Here is a 21,161-nt window from a genome sequence, read left to right as displayed (position 1 = left end):
CGGCAGCTGATCCTGGAGGGGCCCCGTGTGCTATGCTAAGCAGTCTGGAGTTTTCCAAAGATCATTCCACATGCTCAAGCTGACAGACTAGGAAAGAACACATGCTTTGTGACATTGTGTTGCAGACTCCAAGGAATTTTGAAAGGTCATTTATCCTAGGCTAGCCTAGCAAGACTCCTTTAAGAAGTCCCATCCACCCCCATGATACAGGCCAGACATAGCTTAAAAGCAGCAATCGATCACACATGACTTTCTCACAGAGCCAGCAGACTGCTGAACCCTCTTTTACCTAAGGTTTTTTTTTAAAACTGTTCTGACTACAGACATACTTTCTATACTACCCACTCTGATGCCCCTCACTTTCCCGGCTTCAGAAATCTTCATCTTCAATCAGATGAAGATTCCTGAAGCCGGGAAAGTGAGGGGCATCAGAAGATTTCTCCCAATTTTGGCTTTTAGGGTCAACCTACTGCTCTTCCTTGGTCCGACCAACCCCTGGAACTACCCTTCCATGAAGCTCCCTTCCACCCTCTACCCTCCCCCTAACACACACACGCGCGCGCGTGCGCGCCCTCATAAACAGAACAGATTTTATTTCCCTTACTTAAAAGCTCCAGCCCAAAATCATGTCATCTGTCTTATACAAAATAACGTTGAAGAAAGAAGTGACACAGCTTCTTTGGTAATTTGTTTCTACATCTAAGACCCTATCCTTTTTTAATTATAAATAACCAAGATTCCTTGTGCAATAATTCCAGGACCATTTTTCCACCCAGGGGACAAGATTTGCTTGGCTCTATCCTCTGTACATGAGGCTCTTTATCTAAAGCTATTATTAAATGTGATTCCCTGATACCATACACATCACTGAAACCTAACCCAAAATGACATTTGGAAGAGTATGAATAAATGCTTCTCACACCAGCCTTTGGAGAGGCTCTACAGTTGAAATAACAAACACAGTCACAGAGTTAGATTATTAAGTGTGTGACGTTCCCTCCACGAGCTCATCACTCACACTTCATTTAAGTCTCTGCTTACGTAGCATCTAACCAGAGAGCCCTTCCTAACATGCCCGAAAGTGATCCATACCTCCCACCAACACTCCCCATGATCTCCCCTCTCTCAACTTTTTATTTCTTCATGACATCTATCACTACCTGACATTATATCATATATAATGTTTCTGACAGTATATTTTTGATAGTATACATCTGACAGTAACGTACACCCTCTTGTAGTTTTTAAAAATTTTGGTCGAATACATGTGATGTAAAATTTACCATCTTAACCATTTCTAGGTGTACAGTTCAGTAGCGTTAAGTATTATATATTCATATACTCTCTCGAATGTTACCTTCAAAACTGAAATTCGGTATTCATGAAATAATTCCTTATTTCCCCCCCTCCACCAACACCAGCAACTACCATTCTCTTTCTCTAAGAATCTGACTATTCCAGATATTTCATAAGTGGAATCACAGTATTTGCCTTCTCGTGACTGGCTCATTTCACTCAACGTAATGTCCTAAAGGTTCATATATTATTGATATATAGCCACGTGTTTTTAATATAGCAGGAGAGCAAGGACTTTGCCTATTTTATTCATTGCTATATATTCCTAAAGCTTAAACCAATCCCTGGCACATAGTAGGTGCTCAGTAAGTATATGTTAGATGAATAACGTTCCCAATACCTGCCTTTTAAGGGTGCTTCACAACTTAAATAAAGGCAGTGCTCTACATTATGACATTTACTCAGTATTAGAAGATAATTTTATGAGGCTAGATATATTTTGGAGCAGTTGCACAAGTTCGTAAGCACTCTAACTTGCCCAAATGAAAGGCAACCATCTTCTTAGTACTGTATTGGCTAATCTTTAAAAAACATAAAACCTGTACAATGTGTTAAGGGGAAAATATATGCACCAGTTCAAAGAGTGACATGTTGCCTTTCATTGGTTTCTGTGCTGGATAAACACCAAGGGATCCAAACAATGATAAGAAGGTGAAGGGCTCAGTGTCTGAACTAAGCCGCTCCCCAAAAAGTCTCAATGCTTCTCCCGACTGAGCAGTCATGCTGGTTTATTTAATGCCTCATTGAGAGTGAATTTTTTTCCATCCTTATGAGGAGAACCTACCTAATGAGTGTAGCATCAAGGACGCTTCCATTCCACCCCAAAACACTGTAGTATTGAGTTGGCTTTCTGACATACATGGGGAGATTCCCAGTGTAGGGCAGCAAAGGAACCTCACAATAGGTGAAAGCAGCTAGAGGTTGTCATCATTACTATGGGCTGTTCAGAGCTTATTTAGACTATTAGATCACCAGTTTCCTGCCTAAAAAACTGAGAAACCTTCCCTCTCTCTTTTTCAGAATGATAAATATCAATGTCCCCTTTTCAGAGAACTTCTTTAGTAAGTTCTGAAAGAGTAAAAGCCAAATTCCTAAGCTTGAAATTCAAGGTGGTCCACAGCCGTGCCCCAGCCTACCTTCCCAGACTTGCCATCCAGGATCACTGCCCTTCATGCTTTCACCAGTAAATGCAACTCCTCTCAGTTTCCACAAACCACCTGTGCCTGCATGTCTCCATGCCTCATTCAAATGGGTAAATTCTTCCTTCCCTTATCAACCTTACCTCTCCCTTCCCATCCATCTTTATTTTGGAACGTATCGTCGTGTCAAGTTGCACTGCCCCCATCAGTCTGCCGTCAGACAACCTACTACTACGAGCCAAGATGTTTAGCAGCTGGGGAGAGCACAAAGAACTGAACAGAAAAGTCACATGCCATCCCTTCTCTCTCAAAGTATTCTTCCTCAGCTAGAAGTGGAATCTCCTCTTCTGAGGTCCTGCTATGAGCTTTCTACCTTTAATGAGGGTTATTTACATACACTCCTCATCTCCTCCTCAAAGCATAAGCTCTTCGAGGGCAGCTTTACGATTTTCTTGTCCTGGAAAATCTAGCACAATGTTGTCTACATAATCACTTAACACATGGTCATAGCAGGCAACACAGGAAGAGAAGAGGTTTTTAGACTCTGGAATAAGAAAACCTGACTTAAAGTCACCTTTGATCAAACCACTAAAGCCTTGGTACTCACATCTATAAAATATGGATACTACCATTTACCTCTCTCAGGGGAAGCAAGCACCAAATGAAATACCATGGGATCATAGTTTTTAAATTCTCAAATACTTTTTATCAGTATTCAATTGGTGCTAATGGAACGTGAGTCCCTCATAACTCCTCAGAGAAAGCAGCATCACATAAACCAAATGTGTTAGCTTTGCAATTGTGATTGCCTTTCAATCTCTCTCTCTCCAAGTAAGATATGCCAAGCAACAGTATTATTTTATTTGAAATATTCTACTTGTGGCAACAGAGAATTCCTATGTTTTTCTTATTAGAGAAAACTTATAACTCCATAAGCAACAACTTAGAAGTCCCAGGAGGTCATCTTCATTATACGCCCATGAAATGCAAAGAAGCCATGAAAACCGGGGATATGTTTCCATTTTGTAAAAAGGCAAAGGCAGGAAAGTGCAAGGAGGCAAAGGTCAGAATGCCACAACAAAAGTGGTATTTAGGGTTTGCTTTACAGAAAATTCCCCTTCATGTAAATATTCTGTTGTATCATGTCAGTATCACATTCACAAAAATGAGTTTCTCTTAGAATCTCAGAGTACTTCCCTTGGCCATCATCTTCATTCAGGCCTCGCTTTTAGAGTCACATTGAGTAGCAGTTAAGGTTATTTCTCCCACTGAACTCCCAGGAAAAGAGAGTACATGCTTACTTGTCACAAGAAATGCACCTGCCTCTCACATCTGACCAGCCCAGACTCATAGTCACCATAGACCAGAAAGAAAAAACAGGAGCAGCACAAAAAAGGGAGGAAGGAACCTATGTCACCCCTGTGCCTACTAAACCCACCACCTACCTATTATCACCTGCATTGTGTGGATGAGTGACCTGAACCTGGAAAGGACAGTGAGCCAGGTAAGCAGGACCAATGGATATGAAGAAGCCAGCATTCGAACCCAGGGCTATTTGACTCCCGGTTGCTAATTCTCTTTTATACCATCTGGCCTTCCCAGAAAACCCAACTCCCTCAGGTTCTTCCCTTACTTGTCCCTCCTACACATCACAGTCAGACCCCAGAGAGTTAAAGAGGACACAAGGAGACCTGGGCTCTAGCCCCAGCTAACTGAATTGCTGTGTAATGAAGGGAGACTCACTTAAGTCAGTGTACCTCTGTTTCCTTGTCCAAAAAAATGGTGACAATAATATCCATTCTACCTCTTTCCAAATAACTGGACATCACCATGGAAATGTTAAAAATTATTTCTGCTCTTCCGATCATCAAAATGGATTATTTAATTAAGGTGCCTTAACTATGAAATCTACATGGTTTTCCCTGTATTATTTTGACTCCTTGGGGCAGGGGTCAGCAAAGGCTGGCACTAGCGTCAAATTCAGGCCACTGACTGTTTTTGTAATGCAGCCACACCCTTCCCGTACCTACCATCTCTGGCTGTTGTCACGATACCACACGGGGTTGAGTGCTTGTGACGCACACTGTATGGGCTGCAAAGTCTAAAATATTTACTATCTGGCCCCTTAAAGTTTACCAGTCCCCACCTTTTAGTAGCCTTAAATATCAGAGGCTAAAGAGTAGCTGACAAGTTACAATACATTTTGAATTGTCCTCAAACTACTATTTTCCATGTAACACATCTTATTTGTCAAAAGATTTAACATATTGTAAATATAGTGAGAAAAAATCAATCAGAAAACCACTTCCTGTAAGTAATAACATTATATTAAACCAGTAAATCCCCAGAAGATATCTTACATGCCTAAAAATGAATTTTGAAATTCTCTGTATTTCTAGAGAATCATAATCTCTAAATTCTACAAAATTACCATCTTCAGTAAAATAATTTTTAAAACTTGTCTGTCAGATTACCCTATATTTGAAGTACAGAAGAGAAATAGCTCAGGATAGAAATGAAACAATTCCCATGATTTCCAATGTGAAACTATTCATTACTATGCCCTCTCCCTTTTACTATTATTTTTTTTAATTAAACTACTTTGCCAATCCTTTTGTGGCAGAGTTTTAGTGCCAGTTTTGAGATTTTTTGGTAAACAGTTGTGTCCCATTTTGTATTTTGAATAGGCTGTATGTATCCTGTTCCTAAACATCTGCTCTAATGCCAGAGAGGAAAGTGTGCAGCATGTTTTAACAAGAAGACTTCCTCTGCTTCTCAAAGCCTTCAAATATTTAGTTTTGAAGTGAATACACTGTAAGCCAAAAAATTACCACCCACCCAATTACTCTGTCATTCCTACTGTAAAGGTTTATGAAAAATGCCAAAAGGAAGAGGAGCAGACATTATCGATGATGATGGAGGAAGAAAAGCAATGAGAGTAAGGAAGGCAAACAAGGAAAGTAAAAATGGGAATAAGCCATTTAGCCCATAATCATCTAATTGGGAATTGCTTTTTCTCTTCCTTGTCTACAGCCCTGTGAAACAGCTGAAAAACAATTTGGCTTATTACTGATAAAAAGTCCTAGGATTTTAGAGATGGACTGAATTTTAGACATCACTAAATATAAGCCACTTATTTTATGGATGAGAAACACTAAGGTCCAGAAATATTAACTGTCGCACCCTGTGGATTAGCTAGTTACTGGCAGGACCAGGACCAGAATCTAGTTTCCTGATCATCAGTTTAACACACTTCCCATTAGACTCAGCTCTCTGTCCTGCTAGAGCATACTGTGCCCTTTGGCACCTAACAGTTAAATTCTTTTAAAAAATATGCCTGAAGTACCCCTATCATAGCCAGGAAATTAACAATACCCCTTTAAATAGTATCTATGGGCACATGTTTTTTCCAAGTATAGACTATCGAGAGCAGTGCTATGACCTCAACAGAAACCAGAGTCACAGTAAAACAGTAGGATAATCAAAGAGCTAATAAGGACTTCGAACTGCCTCCTTGTATTTTGTCTTGATGGAAATCAGTTTGAAACAGACACCCCCCGCCACCTCCTAGACATATGCTCTCAAGACTAAACAGCAATATTCCATAAAAAGACCAGATCTAGCCAGTGTTATTATCTGTCTGACATTTGGGTTATTCTTGTGAGTAACTCATAAAGTATCGTGGGTGTCTGTGATTATTTGAGTACACATGGCAAACCATAATTGGTCAAAAAATAATAAAAGGCATTTTTCTGTGACAAAAATACCATATTGCGTGACAACATGGCAGTGTGACAGCATTCAGTGGTCCGCAATACTTTCTCCATTTACAAAGTAGTAAAAAAGAGACAAGAATTTAAAAGTAAAAAGCCTTTTTGCAGTAACTACCATAGTTCATATTTAAATTACAAAAGATTAAAAGGCTTTAAGTGCTGACAGTAATCCACTAGCATATCTTCTCCCAAATCCATGTCATATTTCAACTTATAATTTAGCCTTTTGATACACAGCAGAAACGTGGCAAAAGATGCAAGTCTGTATCCCTTTCTACAACTGAAATACAGATTTTTGACAATTTTTAGAAACTTTTTAGAACCTGGCTATTTATGACATAAAAGTTTAAATTTAATCACTACCATCTAAATTTTATAACATGAATCAAATCTAACATAAATTCTACTTATCACTGAGCAGATAAAATTTGAAATTGATCAATGCAAGCTGTACATTAAGGTCTTAATTTAAAGCCTCTTCCCTTCTGTCCTACTGATACCTCCCCATCATCACAAGGCTGTATACATGATAAACAATTAGGAGCAATACTCTCCTTGCCATCTCTCTCAGAAACCAAATACCAAGTTAAAAATTATTCCGAAAGTAATTTAAAGGATCTCATGAAAGCAGCATATGCGTACTCATAGACAGAAACCCATTCAAGCAGAGAGCAGTGTGAATGGAGGGGGTGTCTAAATGCTACAATCTCAAACTCTAGTCGGCAAGGACAGTTAGAACTCACCCACTCGGAAGTTCGTGGCTGTCAGGGTGTCGGCAGCGTGACCGTTCTCACTAATAAGAGTGGTGGTGTTCCCCTTCTCACAGCTGTTCTGACAGCTGCCCTTGGTGCAGGTCACTTTACAGATGCTCGGAGTAAAGACCACCTTGATGCGGCCAGTGTGGTTACTCACTAGGAGTGGAGGCAGGGAGAAAAAGAACAACAAACACATCAGCTTAGTATCCATGAACTTGCCTTGGAAGGTTAAAAAAAAAAAAAAAAAAAAAAAAAAAAAAAAAAAAAAAAAAGGAAAAAGAGAAAGGAAAGGAGGGAGAGGGGGAAAGAGAGAGCCCACAACCCGACAGGTTAAGGAAAGAGGGAAGCCTTTAGTGCTCGCTGCTCTGTATCCAGTGGTGTCTCTGAAACAGGAGTAGGAAGCTTAGCAAACAGAACTCTGGGATGCACTCCAAAACCACATTTGAAGTCGAGTCACTGGAGTGGGATTACTAACCACAATGCTGCACTTTATTCACGGGCAGACAAAGAGCAGTACGGAGGGCACGACAGATGAAAGAGCCAGCCCTGACAGGCAGATGTAATGCACAGAGGTTGGCCGTGCACCTAGTGGTGAATAAACTCTTGTGTCCTCAACTTGCATACTTTCCCTGTTCCTCCACTTATTAAGTCACTATTTGCAGCCCGACCCCTGGAAATGTTTTAGGCATGCAGCATGTCTGAAAACATCTGTCTCAAATCTCCTGGCACTCCCAGCTGAAGTGATCAAACCCTGTGACGCAGCTGCAGGAGCCCAGTGCTTTTTCACAACTCCGGGCACTCCTTCTCCATATGAATTTATGCAACCTATATTTTGTTTTACTGTGAACAGGGTCCATCTAAGAAAAGGAGGCCAAGGCCCTGGGCTAAAGGATTGCCTCGGTTAAAATGCCACCCTGGAGCTCTCACTGCGGCTCCTCACAAGCCACCTAAAGGAGGTATTTCTTTCATTCATACAGCCCTCTTCTAAAAACCAGATGCTATCACCTGTTACACAGCAGGGGCAGCACAATATCACATAATGGACAGTCATCTTCAAGTCAGATCCTGGGTGGTAATCCTGGCTCAGCCATGCTACGACTCTGGACCTGTCATTTCACCTTTTCTCCAAAACATGAGAGAATTAGAAATGATGTTTTCCAGCCAGTTTTAATTTTCTATGTTTATCAGGGGTCAGCAAGCAATGGCCCTGGGATCAAATCAGGCCCACTGCCTGCTTTTGTAAATAAAGTTTTATTGGAACACAGCCACTCGTGCATTTACATACTGTCTACGGCTGCTTTTGTGCAGTAACAACAGAGTTGCAGACAGAAGGGATGGCCTCAACCAGGACTGCCACTTGCAGCCAGGCCCCTATATAAACTCGGGCAAAGCACAATACAGAAACCCTATTTTGACATCCACATTTGTGAAATGCCCCCAGCCAGGTCCTTCCGCTTCCCAGGAGCCTAGGCAGAAAGCAAAAATGGTAGCAGCAGCTCAAGACAGTGGAAGAGACATGATTCATCTTTGAAGCTTTAAGGCTGATTGGAAGCAGTGCCCTTCCTGTGGTCACTGTTACTGCAGTGGGCAAAGGAAAGCCTGCCTTTGGGTCAGCCTATCTTCTACCATCCCCTGCCCAACAGAAGAGATTCTCCCCCTTTATATTGCTTTGGTTTGACCAGCATTGTGTTTTCAGAAAATCATCCAAGAAGCCTCTAAAGGCCCACAACAAAATAAAATGTGGTCAAGTCTGAGCTTGGAAACAAAAACCTTACCCAAAGGAGCCGTTAGAATTTCAAGGTTGGAATGGGACATCAAAGGTTTTCTGACAACTTTTATTTGAACATCTCTAGTGACGGGGAACTCATTACCTGCTAAGATGGCACATTCTAGTTATGGGCAGTCCCTAACAAGTGCTATTCTTAAGCTGAAGTTACGTCCTCACAGTCAGCTGCACCCATTAATCCTAATTCACCTCCCCACATTCTCACAATCTAATGCCTCTTCCACCTGACAGCCCTTCATCTCCTCACAGACATTACCACAGAAGCCAAGAAAGCTGACGTTACAAGGGACCTGAAGAGATCCACTTGGGTTGGCCCTCTCGCTTAAAAGAAAATGATTCTTCTGGAGCAGAGATACCCTCAGTTCTTTTCAAATGGTTTTCCAAGACTGTTTCTCATTCACCCGTGGTTCTAATGCAAGAGATCAAGACACATAGTCTGGTGTGTGAAGATATCCTAGTGGCCAACCAGGTCTTCCAGCCCCTTGCAAGACGGCATCCAGAAACTTTTTCCACAAACAGCCAAATAGTAAATATTTTAGAGCTGTAGGCCTAAAGGACTCTGTTGCAACTATTCAACTCTGCTGCGGTAGCAGGAAAGCAGATTGTCAACAACAGTATGTCAATGAATGAGTGTGACTGTGTCCCAATAAAACTTTATTGAAAGACACAGTTTTCAAACCAGTGCTTTAAATGTTTTCAGGACATTTAAAATTTCTCTAGGACTATACCTCATCAATTTTAAAAACTACAATGGAATGCTGATTCTACAACAGACAAAACTCACCTAGTTTGATTTTTTTTTTTTTTTTTTTTTTTTACATGAAAAGAAAAAAAAAAAACACTTTTCTTATATGAATTTATGCAACCTATATTTTGTTTTACTGTGAACAGGGTCCATCTAAGAAAAGGAGGCCAAGGCCCTGGGCTAAAGGATTGCCTCGGTTAAAATGCCACCCTGGAGCTCTCACTGCGGCTCCTCACAAGCCACCTAAAGGAGGTATTTCTTTCATTCATACAGCCCTCTTCTAAAAACCAGATGCTATCACCTGTTACACAGCAGGGGCAGCACAATATCACATAATGGACAGTCATCTTCAAGTCAGATCCTGGGTGGTAATCCTGGCTCAGCCATGCTACGACTCTGGACCTGTCATTTCACCTTTTCTCCAAAACATGAGAGAATTAGAAATGATGTTTTCCAGCCAGTTTTAATTTTCTATGTTTATCAGGGGTCAGCAAGCAATGGCCCTGGGATCAAATCAGGCCCACTGCCTGCTTTTGTAAATAAAGTTTTATTGGAACACAGCCACTCGTGCATTTACATACTGTCTACGGCTGCTTTTGTGCAGTAACAACAGAGTTGCAGACAGAAGGGATGGCCTCAACCAGGACTGCCACTTGCAGCCAGGCCCCTATATAAACTCGGGCAAAGCACAATACAGAAACCCTATTTTGACATCCACATTTGTGAAATGCCCCCAGCCAGGTCCTTCCGCTTCCCAGGAGCCTAGGCAGAAAGCAAAAATGGTAGCAGCAGCTCAAGACAGTGGAAGAGACATGATTCATCTTTGAAGCTTTAAGGCTGATTGGAAGCAGTGCCCTTCCTGTGGTCACTGTTACTGCAGTGGGCAAAGGAAAGCCTGCCTTTGGGTCAGCCTATCTTCTACCATCCCCTGCCCAACAGAAGAGATTCTCCCCCTTTATATTGCTTTGGTTTGACCAGCATTGTGTTTTCAGAAAATCATCCAAGAAGCCTCTAAAGGCCCACAACAAAATAAAATGTGGTCAAGTCTGAGCTTGGAAACAAAAACCTTACCCAAAGGAGCCGTTAGAATTTCAAGGTTGGAATGGGACATCAAAGGTTTTCTGACAACTTTTATTTGAACATCTCTAGTGACGGGGAACTCATTACCTGCTAAGATGGCACATTCTAGTTATGGGCAGTCCCTAACAAGTGCTATTCTTAAGCTGAAGTTACGTCCTCACAGTCAGCTGCACCCATTAATCCTAATTCACCTCCCCACATTCTCACAATCTAATGCCTCTTCCACCTGACAGCCCTTCATCTCCTCACAGACATTACCACAGAAGCCAAGAAAGCTGACGTTACAAGGGACCTGAAGAGATCCACTTGGGTTGGCCCTCTCGCTTAAAAGAAAATGATTCTTCTGGAGCAGAGATACCCTCAGTTCTTTTCAAATGGTTTTCCAAGACTGTTTCTCATTCACCCGTGGTTCTAATGCAAGAGATCAAGACACATAGTCTGGTGTGTGAAGATATCCTAGTGGCCAACCAGGTCTTCCAGCCCCTTGCAAGACGGCATCCAGAAACTTTTTCCACAAACAGCCAAATAGTAAATATTTTAGAGCTGTAGGCCTAAAGGACTCTGTTGCAACTATTCAACTCTGCTGCGGTAGCAGGAAAGCAGATTGTCAACAACAGTATGTCAATGAATGAGTGTGACTGTGTCCCAATAAAACTTTATTGAAAGACACAGTTTTCAAACCAGTGCTTTAAATGTTTTCAGGACATTTAAAATTTCTCTAGGACTATACCTCATCAATTTTAAAAACTACAATGGAATGCTGATTCTACAACAGACAAAACTCACCTAGTTTGATTTTTTTTTTTTTTTTCTTTTTTTTTTTTTTTTTTTTTTTTTTTTTTACAGTAGAAGAAAAAAAAAAATCAGCTTACTCTAAGTTGTCAGACCAAGCTTACAAATATCTTGAGAATACTGTGTGTGTGTAAGGGTGTGAAGCCCAAGAGAAAAAAGAGACAACATCGTCCCACTTCAAAAGAATATAAACTTCTTTGTTTTTTTCTGGCCCTTGGAACAATAATGAAGTTGGAAATGGTGTGCCAACTATTTTGTCTTCTCTGGCATTAACTCTCAGTACCAGCAGCTGCCATGCAGATGCTCATACCATCACCTAAATTATGCTCACTTCAGCGAACTGAGACATCCAAAGAAAGCAGGCCCTTAATCATTATGCCCATGTTACCTCCCAGCTATAGCAGTCACTTTATAGGCACTTGAGATTCTCTGGGCTTATTGTTTTAAAAAAAACTTAGTATGTTTCTTTGCCAAAAAAAATTCTTTTTGGCCTGGAATCATCTGTATTTTCAAGAGGCAGAGACAGTTTCATATGACTTAATTCTGATTTTTATAATGTTCACATCTTCTTGGAAGCAGAAAATACATTTTATTTCATATTTCCCCCCTCGTGTTTCATAAGCATTCTGCTATAAAGTAATCTAATTCTAAAAGAGACCCTTATACTCTCAGATGATCCTCTTGTGTCTACAGGAAGCATTTATAATACTTCTCCATTCTTATTAGTTAAGTTTTCCACAATCTCAAAATCGGCATTGAAAAACTTAACTGTTTGACACTAGACTGTCATCCATAGCTCTGAGAGGAACTCCGTAAACATTAAATGCATTAGATAATATTCTCTCCTTGTGTTCGCTCCTTTAAAATCATTTCCACTACTTTAAAATCATTTCCACATTATCTAGGGTATTGTGTAAAAGAGTTTAAGTTTTAAAGCACTCAAAACTAACATACAGTGCTCTGAGTTTCAAATTCCTCAATGTGACAAGCTGAAGACAATACTACTCATCTCTCAAGAGCTCAGTGGGACTTCAGTGACAGTGGCCTTTCCTACACAGGCCATTTGCTGTTTAAGAGGCATCTTCCTCAAATGCCTTGAATAAATTAATACCTAAGGACCCCTAGTGCCTTCTGTAAAGTAGGTAACCCAATAAATGTGGAACAAAGTGACTCAAACGATGACTGTACAACCCCACAGAGATCGGGGCGTACAGGATGCTGGAGGCCATTCTGGTCCAAGAGCCTTGCTTCACCAGTGATGAGAGTGAAGCCCACGGGTCAAATCAGTGGAAGAAGATCATCCCTAGCTGCACGCATTGGCTGATTAAGAATTACAAACCTGAGAAGCCAAAGTCAGACGAGTCAGGAGTTAACAGGGCAACTGTTGGCACAGTTTTCTTGCTTGGTCCCTCTGACAAAAACATGTGAGTTACCCTGTAGGTAAATCAGCCCCAGAAATGTCAACCAGGCACTTTCAAACTTTGGGTTTTAGAGTCCTTGGCTAGAAACAGATTGCCTGGAGCCACACAGCACCTCCACTGGGCCTCCTAGTCAGTCAGTCAAGACACTCAAAAGTCAACATCCCGTCTGCAGCTTCTGCCAGACCCTGTGTGCATTCATACCTCCAAGAAGAGGTGCTGGCACGTGGGTTAAAACAAACCACAGACATTCAGACTGAATGGCAAATGGGATGGAAGTGGAGCTGATACCCTCCCCAATATAAAAAGCTTTCATTTCTGCTTCCCAATCATTAACGACAGAGCAAAATTCAAAAATGTGAACACTGTTCTTGACAGATGGACTTCAGTCTAGCTGCCATCTTTCAGTCATTAAACTAGGATGTGACCAAAAGCAAAGGCAGCTAAAGAAATAAATATAACGAGTTCAAGACTCACATCAGAGGTCATGAACAAAGAGTCTCGCCTCTGCATTCAACCAGAATGCTGCGACAGCACTTCAGCATTCATCCGACTTCAACAAGGGGAGGCCAACCAGCGCCGGCAGTATCCTCTGCGAAGGAGAAGCATCCGGCCCTGTTGACTGAGTGGGACTTCGGAGCCGAGTCAATACCCAGGTCACGTGGGAGAAAAACTGAGCTAACAGCTCATTCTCCCATTTTGCAATCCATTGCCTGCCGGGAGGCCAAGAATTCTTTGAAGGACAAATCATAAACGTATTAAATAATGCTTAGAATAACAAGACTTGATCGTTCAGCTCTCCAGCCTTGCTGAACTCCTCCAGGACTCTTAAAATAATGCCCACAGAATACTCTGTTCCTCAAGGAAGGTGCTATGTAAATAGAAATCAGTATCAAATCGATTACTTCATCAGATTGCCCCAGTCATGGAAAATTCTCCAAGAGGGAAGGAAACTCAGAGATCTCTAGTTCTGCTGTGGGCACGTCCTCAGATAAGAATCTAGGGTTACTTTCCAGTACCACCTCTTGTAGCTTTTCCACATAGAACTAACTAAATGAAGAGGTAGAGAAAGAGTTGCTACGCAGGTGATATAAAGTAAAACATCTGTGCTTCCTCCTCCTTTCCATATTCCCTTAATATTCACTGAAGGAAACGGTATCACTTACTCATCTCTTACAGATACATGTATGATTTCTTTCCATTTTTATACATGTAAAGAGACAGGCCTATAGTGAGGCAAAGAAGGCGAGTATATTAAATCATTTAATACAAGAATACGTTTCTGGATATATTCTGAGTTTTTTGAAGAATTGCTTAGTTCTCAAAAAGCAGGTACTAAACATAAGCCATGTTTAAAAATGTAACGACAGTCCCCAAAATATTCATTTGGCAGAAATGCAGCAGATGGTTAACTAGTTAACACTCAAGTATGACGTCACTTATTATTTCATGGAGAAAATAGAAGCTACGAAGCCAGGCCTACCAACTTACCTGGATCTATAGTTGTCCTGCCTCCTTCCCGATGAAGAAGGTGGTTCTACCTAAAGCCAACCCTTCCACTAAAGCAATGCATCCTCTTCCTCTCTTGCCGAAAGACTTCCTCGCCGTTCATTTCCATCAGCAGGCAAACCCGCTGTACTGCGCCCCATCTGTCGAAAACACCTCTCCTCTCATCGTCCCCATCCCACTCTCTTGCAGCTGTCACTCTATTTCCCAGCTCTCCTTAAAGAAAAACCCCTCCAAAGAGCTGCCCTACTGGCTGCCTCCACCACCTCCCCTCCCGTTCTCTCTTGAACCTGCCACAGCCAAGCTTTTGCTGTCAACCCTTCACCAAAGCTGCCCCTGTGAAGGTCACCACTGGCCCCCATGTTGCCAAAACCAACAGTACATCCTCTGGCTCCTTATGACTCAAACTTCCAGCCTATTTGACACAGAAGAACCACTCTGCTTCGTGCTACTCTTTCTTTACTCGGCTTCTAGGTTACCCTGTTCTCTCACGGTTCTCTCCTGCCTTGCTGGCCACTGCTCCTCATGACCCTGTCCAGGGGAAGCCCTAGAGCTCAGTCTTTGTAGCCTTTTCCTTTCCATACTGACTTCCCAGATGCTATTCTCCTGTCTTATCTCATGGATTTAGATACCATCTACAGATTTCTGTATAGAAAATGTTTAACTCTAGCCTGGACCCCCTCGACCTTGTATATGTGCATATGAGTACTACAGATGTGTGTCCAAGAATCCAGCTGTCCAGCTGCTTATGAGACTTTGCTAGGTAGGTGTCTAAGGTCTAGTGGCTGTCCCAAGAAAACATTCAAAATTAAGCTTCGATCCCTCTCTGTATCCACATCCAAACCTGTTCCTTTTCAAGTCTTCCCCCATCTCTGAAAATGGCAAGTCTATTCTTGATCCTTTTTTGGTCATCTGAGACTCAATACAACAAGCAAACCCTGTTAACTCTATCTCCAGAGGGGACAATTTTTCACCACCTTCATGGCAAACACTGGTGCAATTCACTATCATCTTCTGTCTGGATTATTTCGACAGTCTCCCAGCTGGACTTCCTGCTACCAGCTTTGCCCTCCTACAGCTTTTTCCCACACGGCATTCAGTGCATCCTTTAATGTATGGCAGTCAGATCATGGCACTCCTCCCTTCAGTGGCTTCCCATCTCATTCCGAATACAAGCCAAAGGCCTCACAAGGGCCTACTGGGCTCTCAACAAGCTGTGAGCTCCCTGACCTTGTCTCTTACACGTGTTCCCGAAGCACTCACTCTGGCCTCCTTGCTATTCCTCACATACTGGGCACACTCCTATCTCAGGGAACCTCCTGTTCCCTCTGCCTAGAATACTCTTCCCCAGATATACATGGCTTCCTCCCTCACCTTCAAGACTTCACCAGAACGTCACATGACCAGGAGGTTTTTCCCGACTACCTGGCATAAAACTGCAACATCCCACACACATTGATTCCCTGTGTCCTGTTTTACGTTTCCTATTTATAAGTACGCTTTATAGATTTAGCATTGGATCACTGTCATAAAAACACAGGCTCCATGAGGGCGGGAATGTGTCTGGTCACTACTAAATACTCAACATGTGTCTCATAGCAAGTGCTCAAGAAATATCAAATGAATGAATAAACTTCACTGACAGAGAACTAAAGAAATAACATTTAACTAAGGGATAACTGTCAGTAATTTTTTTAAAAAAATAAAGAACACTTCTATGAAACCTTTAGCCTCAAAACATTTATTTTATGCTATATTTGTCAGAGAGAAATCTTTTAGTCATAAAAGCTTCAGATCAAGGGAAAGCACAAGCTGTTATTCAGGAAACCCTGCAATCATTACTAAACATTTTTCCCTAAAATCATTAAAACATTACCCAAAAGTGGCCATTACCAAAAAATTTTCAATTAAACATGCCAATGACAGAATAACTGAATAAACAGGAAACAAATTTCTCAAGCACTTTTTCAAAAGAAAAACAATTACTTGCTCCCAAAATTCCACAATGTATCATGCAAAAATCAAATTGACACATAAGGGAAAACTTCCACTAATTTTATAAATAAAACTGATGATGATGTCCAAGGATTTTAGTTTTTTAATATATTTCTGATTTACTTAGTATTCATTCCCTTTGTTAGGCTAAGAACAACTAGGAAATTAAAAACACTACTACCCAGATTCTTCAAGTCTGATGTGAATTGCCACTAAGCCATTAAATCCACCCAAAAAGAGAAATACACTTTGGTTCCCAGCTCAGGGAGACTGGGAGAGGGACTATCCAGAAGTCCAGCGATAAAGATGGCAGATTTCATCCTAAATTTCCACTTATTTTAGAAGTTGGGTCTCATTTCCCATTTCACTAATTTAATCTTTGCTTTAGCTTGACTCGAGATTTAAGGACTAGGATTTTCACCTAGAATCGCACGTTTTCTCAACTTCAACCTTGCCCTGCCAGCCAGACTCCACTACCCCCATTAGGACTTTAAAAAGCACACCTTGAGACTATGGGATTGTTTTAATCTTTCCTTTTTCTCCCTGGAGTTTTCTCTCTTTAAATACCAAACCTAAGTTCTCTTCTCTAGAAATATAATAAAAGGTCCTATTTTTATCCCTGGAACAAAATCAAATACGTTTCAAGGTATAATATATTTTACAGTCAAGAGAAGCTAACTTTTACCCAATAAGTAGTTTACTCACCCAGCAGGATCTGACCCAGTATATTTGGGGAAAGAAAATATAGTTGGTAATAAAAGTAGAGAACTAGCAAAACAAACGGATGACTTTCTGACATTTTCATTTTCTGACCTTTTCTGTAAAATATGTTTCTTTAACATCACAGACCCTGAGGGGATTCAACCGACCAGGCATACTTCATGGGGTACCCTCCTCAGTTCTGGTGTCCTACAACTGCACCAGGCCACTGTCCCGTGGTGTTTTCTTCAACATGACTTTAAAAGCCCCCATCTAGAGCATGTGAAAATCTCTCCTCTGCTAATTCTTAGTACCAGAGAACCAGCCCCTCCAGAATGAACAGTGGTATTTGAGATGCTGTGATTGCAGAGTTGAAGAAACACAAGACTTAATGTGTTTTGTGTTTAAAAGTAATAAAGAACAACAGGAGGGAGCACAATATACTTTAAAAGTCATAAAGTAATAACTTTAAAAGTAATAAAGAATAACCTGAGGGAGCACAATATACCCACTTTCTCAATTCTGAATTGAGAGTATAATTCATGGCCTGGATCTAGAATCCTGACAATTGTGGCAAGCATACTTGGCGAGGGTTAAATAAGTTTGCCCAGGGATTTTTTAGAGGAGTTTTTTGGCATCATGGTTCAAGATGTTACTCTAAGAGTTCATCTCCCGAGGGACAGATACCATTGAAAAGACGCACTTTTTCACGTGAAAAGTCTCCACTTCCCTCAACCTATGTCAGCGTTCACCACAGCGTAACTCTCTAGCTTCCACACTGTGGCCAGGGCAGCGGAAGAGGCTTAAGAGAAGGACTTCACCACTGTCTCTGAATCAAAAGAACAAGTTGCAGGGCAGTAAACACTTACCTGTCTTCCATCTCTAACACTCATTCAATCTGGCCAGTTTGTGTGGGCTCCTTACAGAAGCAGTGGGCTAGACACGCTTCACATGATTCGAATTTTCTATCCCTTAATTTTAGAACAGAATTAAGTTTTATTTATCCCCACATTTGTTGTTTTTCCAAAAAGAAGTCAATGGAGGCACTTGTTATCAGTCTATCACTCACCATTTCCATAAATAACATGTTTGCTTGCACGTGGAGAAGCAAGTCTGACTAAAATGATCCATATCTACTGGGCTGCGTGTGTACCAAGGAACAAATTTCATGACTTACTCACAAGCTTGACAGAGTAGGGGCCATTCCCCATGAGGGTCCCCAATTATCTCTACTATATACTTGGAGAAATAGGATTCCATTTAGTCTATGTAATTGTTAAAACAAATATTTCCAACAAAATCAAACTCCTTCAAAGGAAATGAAGACTCTTGCCCACCTACATCCAATCTAGCCTCAACTTCAGCAACCACGCATACAGCCAGGGGATCAGCTGGGCAGAACTGTCCAACGATCCTCACTCACACGCCTGCTTCCTTCTCACGGTCTCCTCCCCCCCCCACCCCCCCACCCAGAAAACCTTTCCTCCTTTCTCTCCACCTTTCATCCTTTCACTCCCATCCACGATTCTCACCAACCTAGGCACGGCCATACATTCCACTTTTTCTTGGCTCTTCGCACATACTTCTATTTATGTATGTTTCTCTCCTCCAACATTCCCTTGGCCTCAGTCAAGCCAAAGAAAACAGTTTGTATTCTCATCCTCCCTTGCTATTTTTAACCCATGTCCCACCTGGTGATTCTCCCTTTTTGGGAATGGGAAAGAGTATGTGATGAGAGGGGAGTGGCATGGGAAAGAACACAGTGGGAGGAAACGAACTCAGGCCGGGAATACAGGGGAAGACAGACAAAACAAAGGGCAGAGAAGTGACTTTAACTCCAACAGCTAATACCTGGAAGTCACAAAAACATTAACGGAGTTGAATGCCACCAACGTTCTACTATTTCCACAAGGGGCTTGGAAATTTCCCTCTTATATTAAAGGCAGACACAAGGAAGAAAACGACCTGTTACACTTTACGAAACCTAAATTTGCTTGAAAGAAAAAGTCAAAAGACAGGATAGAGAAGGAAACCAAAACCTACTGGGCCCTGGACAGGCATTCTGAGTTACTGGAGCTGCCAGGCCAGGAGTAGATACCGTGATGTGCCTCTGAGAGAGATTCCAGCTCTTTCATGTAGGTAATGAAAACCCAGTACAAACAAAATATTAGAAATGTGAATGCCTTGTATTTTGAGAAGCACTAAGGAAGCTGAACATAGGAATATTTGTGCAACTATCAAAACTCCTCCAAAGTTTGATGGATTCAACTGAAAGAAAAAACTGTTGACGCTATTAGTTATAATAGAAGAAAACTGGCATTTTTTAAAATCTCTAAAGTAATTTAGAATTATAGAATCAGATATATCTACGCTTGCAGAACACCAATTCTGTCAGTTCTTTTTTCCCCAGCACAAAATTCTCCCTGGCTCGGTTTTTAAATGACTCCATCAAATGGCCCCAGCTACTCTCCCCAAGGGATTACTGCCAAATTCAATAGATCTCACCATTAGGCAAGATTTCAGCCTAAATATTGCTTTTCTCAAAGTCGTCATATTATATCTAAATATGGTCCAGTATCATGTCATAAATAAAATTGAAAAATGATTAGTTGCCAATAAAAAATGAATTACTGATGTGTAATTACACATTTTAAGTTTTTCAGCTGTCAGCTAATTCTTTTTAGGTTACTCATTTTCAACTTTTCCCTTTTGACTCTCATCAAGTTAATGCCTCTCCTGTTGAACACTGATGGTTTTAAAACGTGTCCACAAATTCTTTGCTATGTCTTTCTTCAGGAGATGATGTCCAGTTCCCCTCCCCTTGAGCCCGGACTGGTCTTAGCGACTCGTGTCTAAAGAACAGAATAAAGCAGAGTGATAGTTTGTGACTTTGGAGACTAGATCATAAAAGGCACTGCACTGCAGTTCCCATCCTGCTCTCTTTCCTGGATCACTCATTCTGAGGGAAGCCAGCTCCCATGCTGTGAGAATACTTGAGGAGTCTATGGAGAGGCCCAGGCTACAAAGAACTGAAGCTTCCTGCCAATCACCATGTGATTGAGCAATCCTGAAAGCAGATCTTCCAGCCCCAGGCAAGCCTTCAGATGACTGCTGCCCTTCCCTGATACCCTGACTGAAACTTCATAAAAGAACCTGAGCCGGAACCAATCAGCTAAGGTAATTCCCAATTCCTGACCCACAGAAACTGTAAGATATTGCTTGTTGCTTTAAACCACTAAGGTTCGGAATGCTCGGTTACACGGCAATAGATAATATAAACACACACACCCTTCTCCACTTTTTTTTTTTTGCCTAGATTCTGAGAACAGAGAGTATATATGGGCCTTTCTAAATGTACAGAGCACTGTCTGCGTGACTGATGGACTCATGAAACATGTACTGGGAGCTTACTAAGCTACAAAGCTCAAACACACACCATGGCCATGTAAGTTACACTCACAGCCATTTCACAGACTAGGAAACTACAGAGACATTCATCAGAAACTTGACCAAGGTCATTTTGTTAGGAAATGGTAGAAGCTGGGAGTTCAGTGCAAGCCCTGCTCTTTCATCAAAACCCCAGTGCCTCTCCCACACTTTTAATGAGCAGTACTTTGAAAATTACACGACACGAGGCACTTGGAAAGGTTGGGATGAAGGAGAGAAATGAAGATGGAGCACATATGGGAAGGTCAGGATGAAGGAGGGAAATTAACAGAGACGGAGCACAGACTACGTGTCTGGCAGCATGTTAGGTGTCACATGCCATCTCACTTCATTCTTACAACAAACAGTCTTATGGAATAAGTGTTAAGAGTTTTATTTGTCCAAGAAACGGATAGAGGTTCAACAAGATGGGATACAGTGAAACCACTCTCTGGCTCCACCCTCCCAATCCTGCAGTCAAGAGTAGAACAAAGACATGCAGAATAAAGCCATCCAACCCATTACCTCACAAGGCTGTGGCAGGGGCCATATGAAATAATTTGTATGGATATGATTCATAAGCTGGTAAATATGCAAATTCAAGAGGTTCTCATTACATGCAGTCAGCTCTTAGAGGAAAAACTCAAATAAGCAGCAACACTTACTCCAAGATAAATGACAGAGCAGAACA

At 41.4% G+C, this 21,161-nt stretch overlaps 1 protein-coding gene across 6 annotated transcripts in view; it reads right to left on the bottom strand.

Moving 5' to 3' along the window:
* Positions 1-21,161, bottom strand: part of LTBP1 (latent transforming growth factor beta binding protein 1) — a 417,473-nt gene that overhangs the window by 239,136 nt on the left and 157,176 nt on the right. For 3 of the 6 annotated variants that reach the window (XM_024732194.1, XM_024732185.1, XM_024732205.1), the window contains exon 5: positions 7,012-7,179. The exons of 1 other annotated variant lie outside the window; for it this stretch is intronic. In XM_024732194.1, the coding sequence (XP_024587962.1) occupies positions 7,012-7,179 (168 nt within the window). Of the gene's footprint in view, positions 1-7,011; positions 7,250-21,161 lie in introns of those variants that run through there. 2 more of the 6 variants (XM_024732220.1, XM_024732225.1) reach the window with 1 other exon arrangement.

This window comes from Neophocaena asiaeorientalis, unplaced genomic scaffold, assembly GCF_003031525.2.
Source record: "Neophocaena asiaeorientalis asiaeorientalis breed wild unplaced genomic scaffold, Neophocaena_asiaeorientalis_V1.1 scaffold18, whole genome shotgun sequence".
Taxonomy (NCBI): Eukaryota; Metazoa; Chordata; class Mammalia; order Artiodactyla; family Phocoenidae; genus Neophocaena; species Neophocaena asiaeorientalis.
The sequence above is the reverse complement of the archived record's forward strand: the minus strand, read 5'-3'. Positions and strand labels throughout refer to the sequence as shown.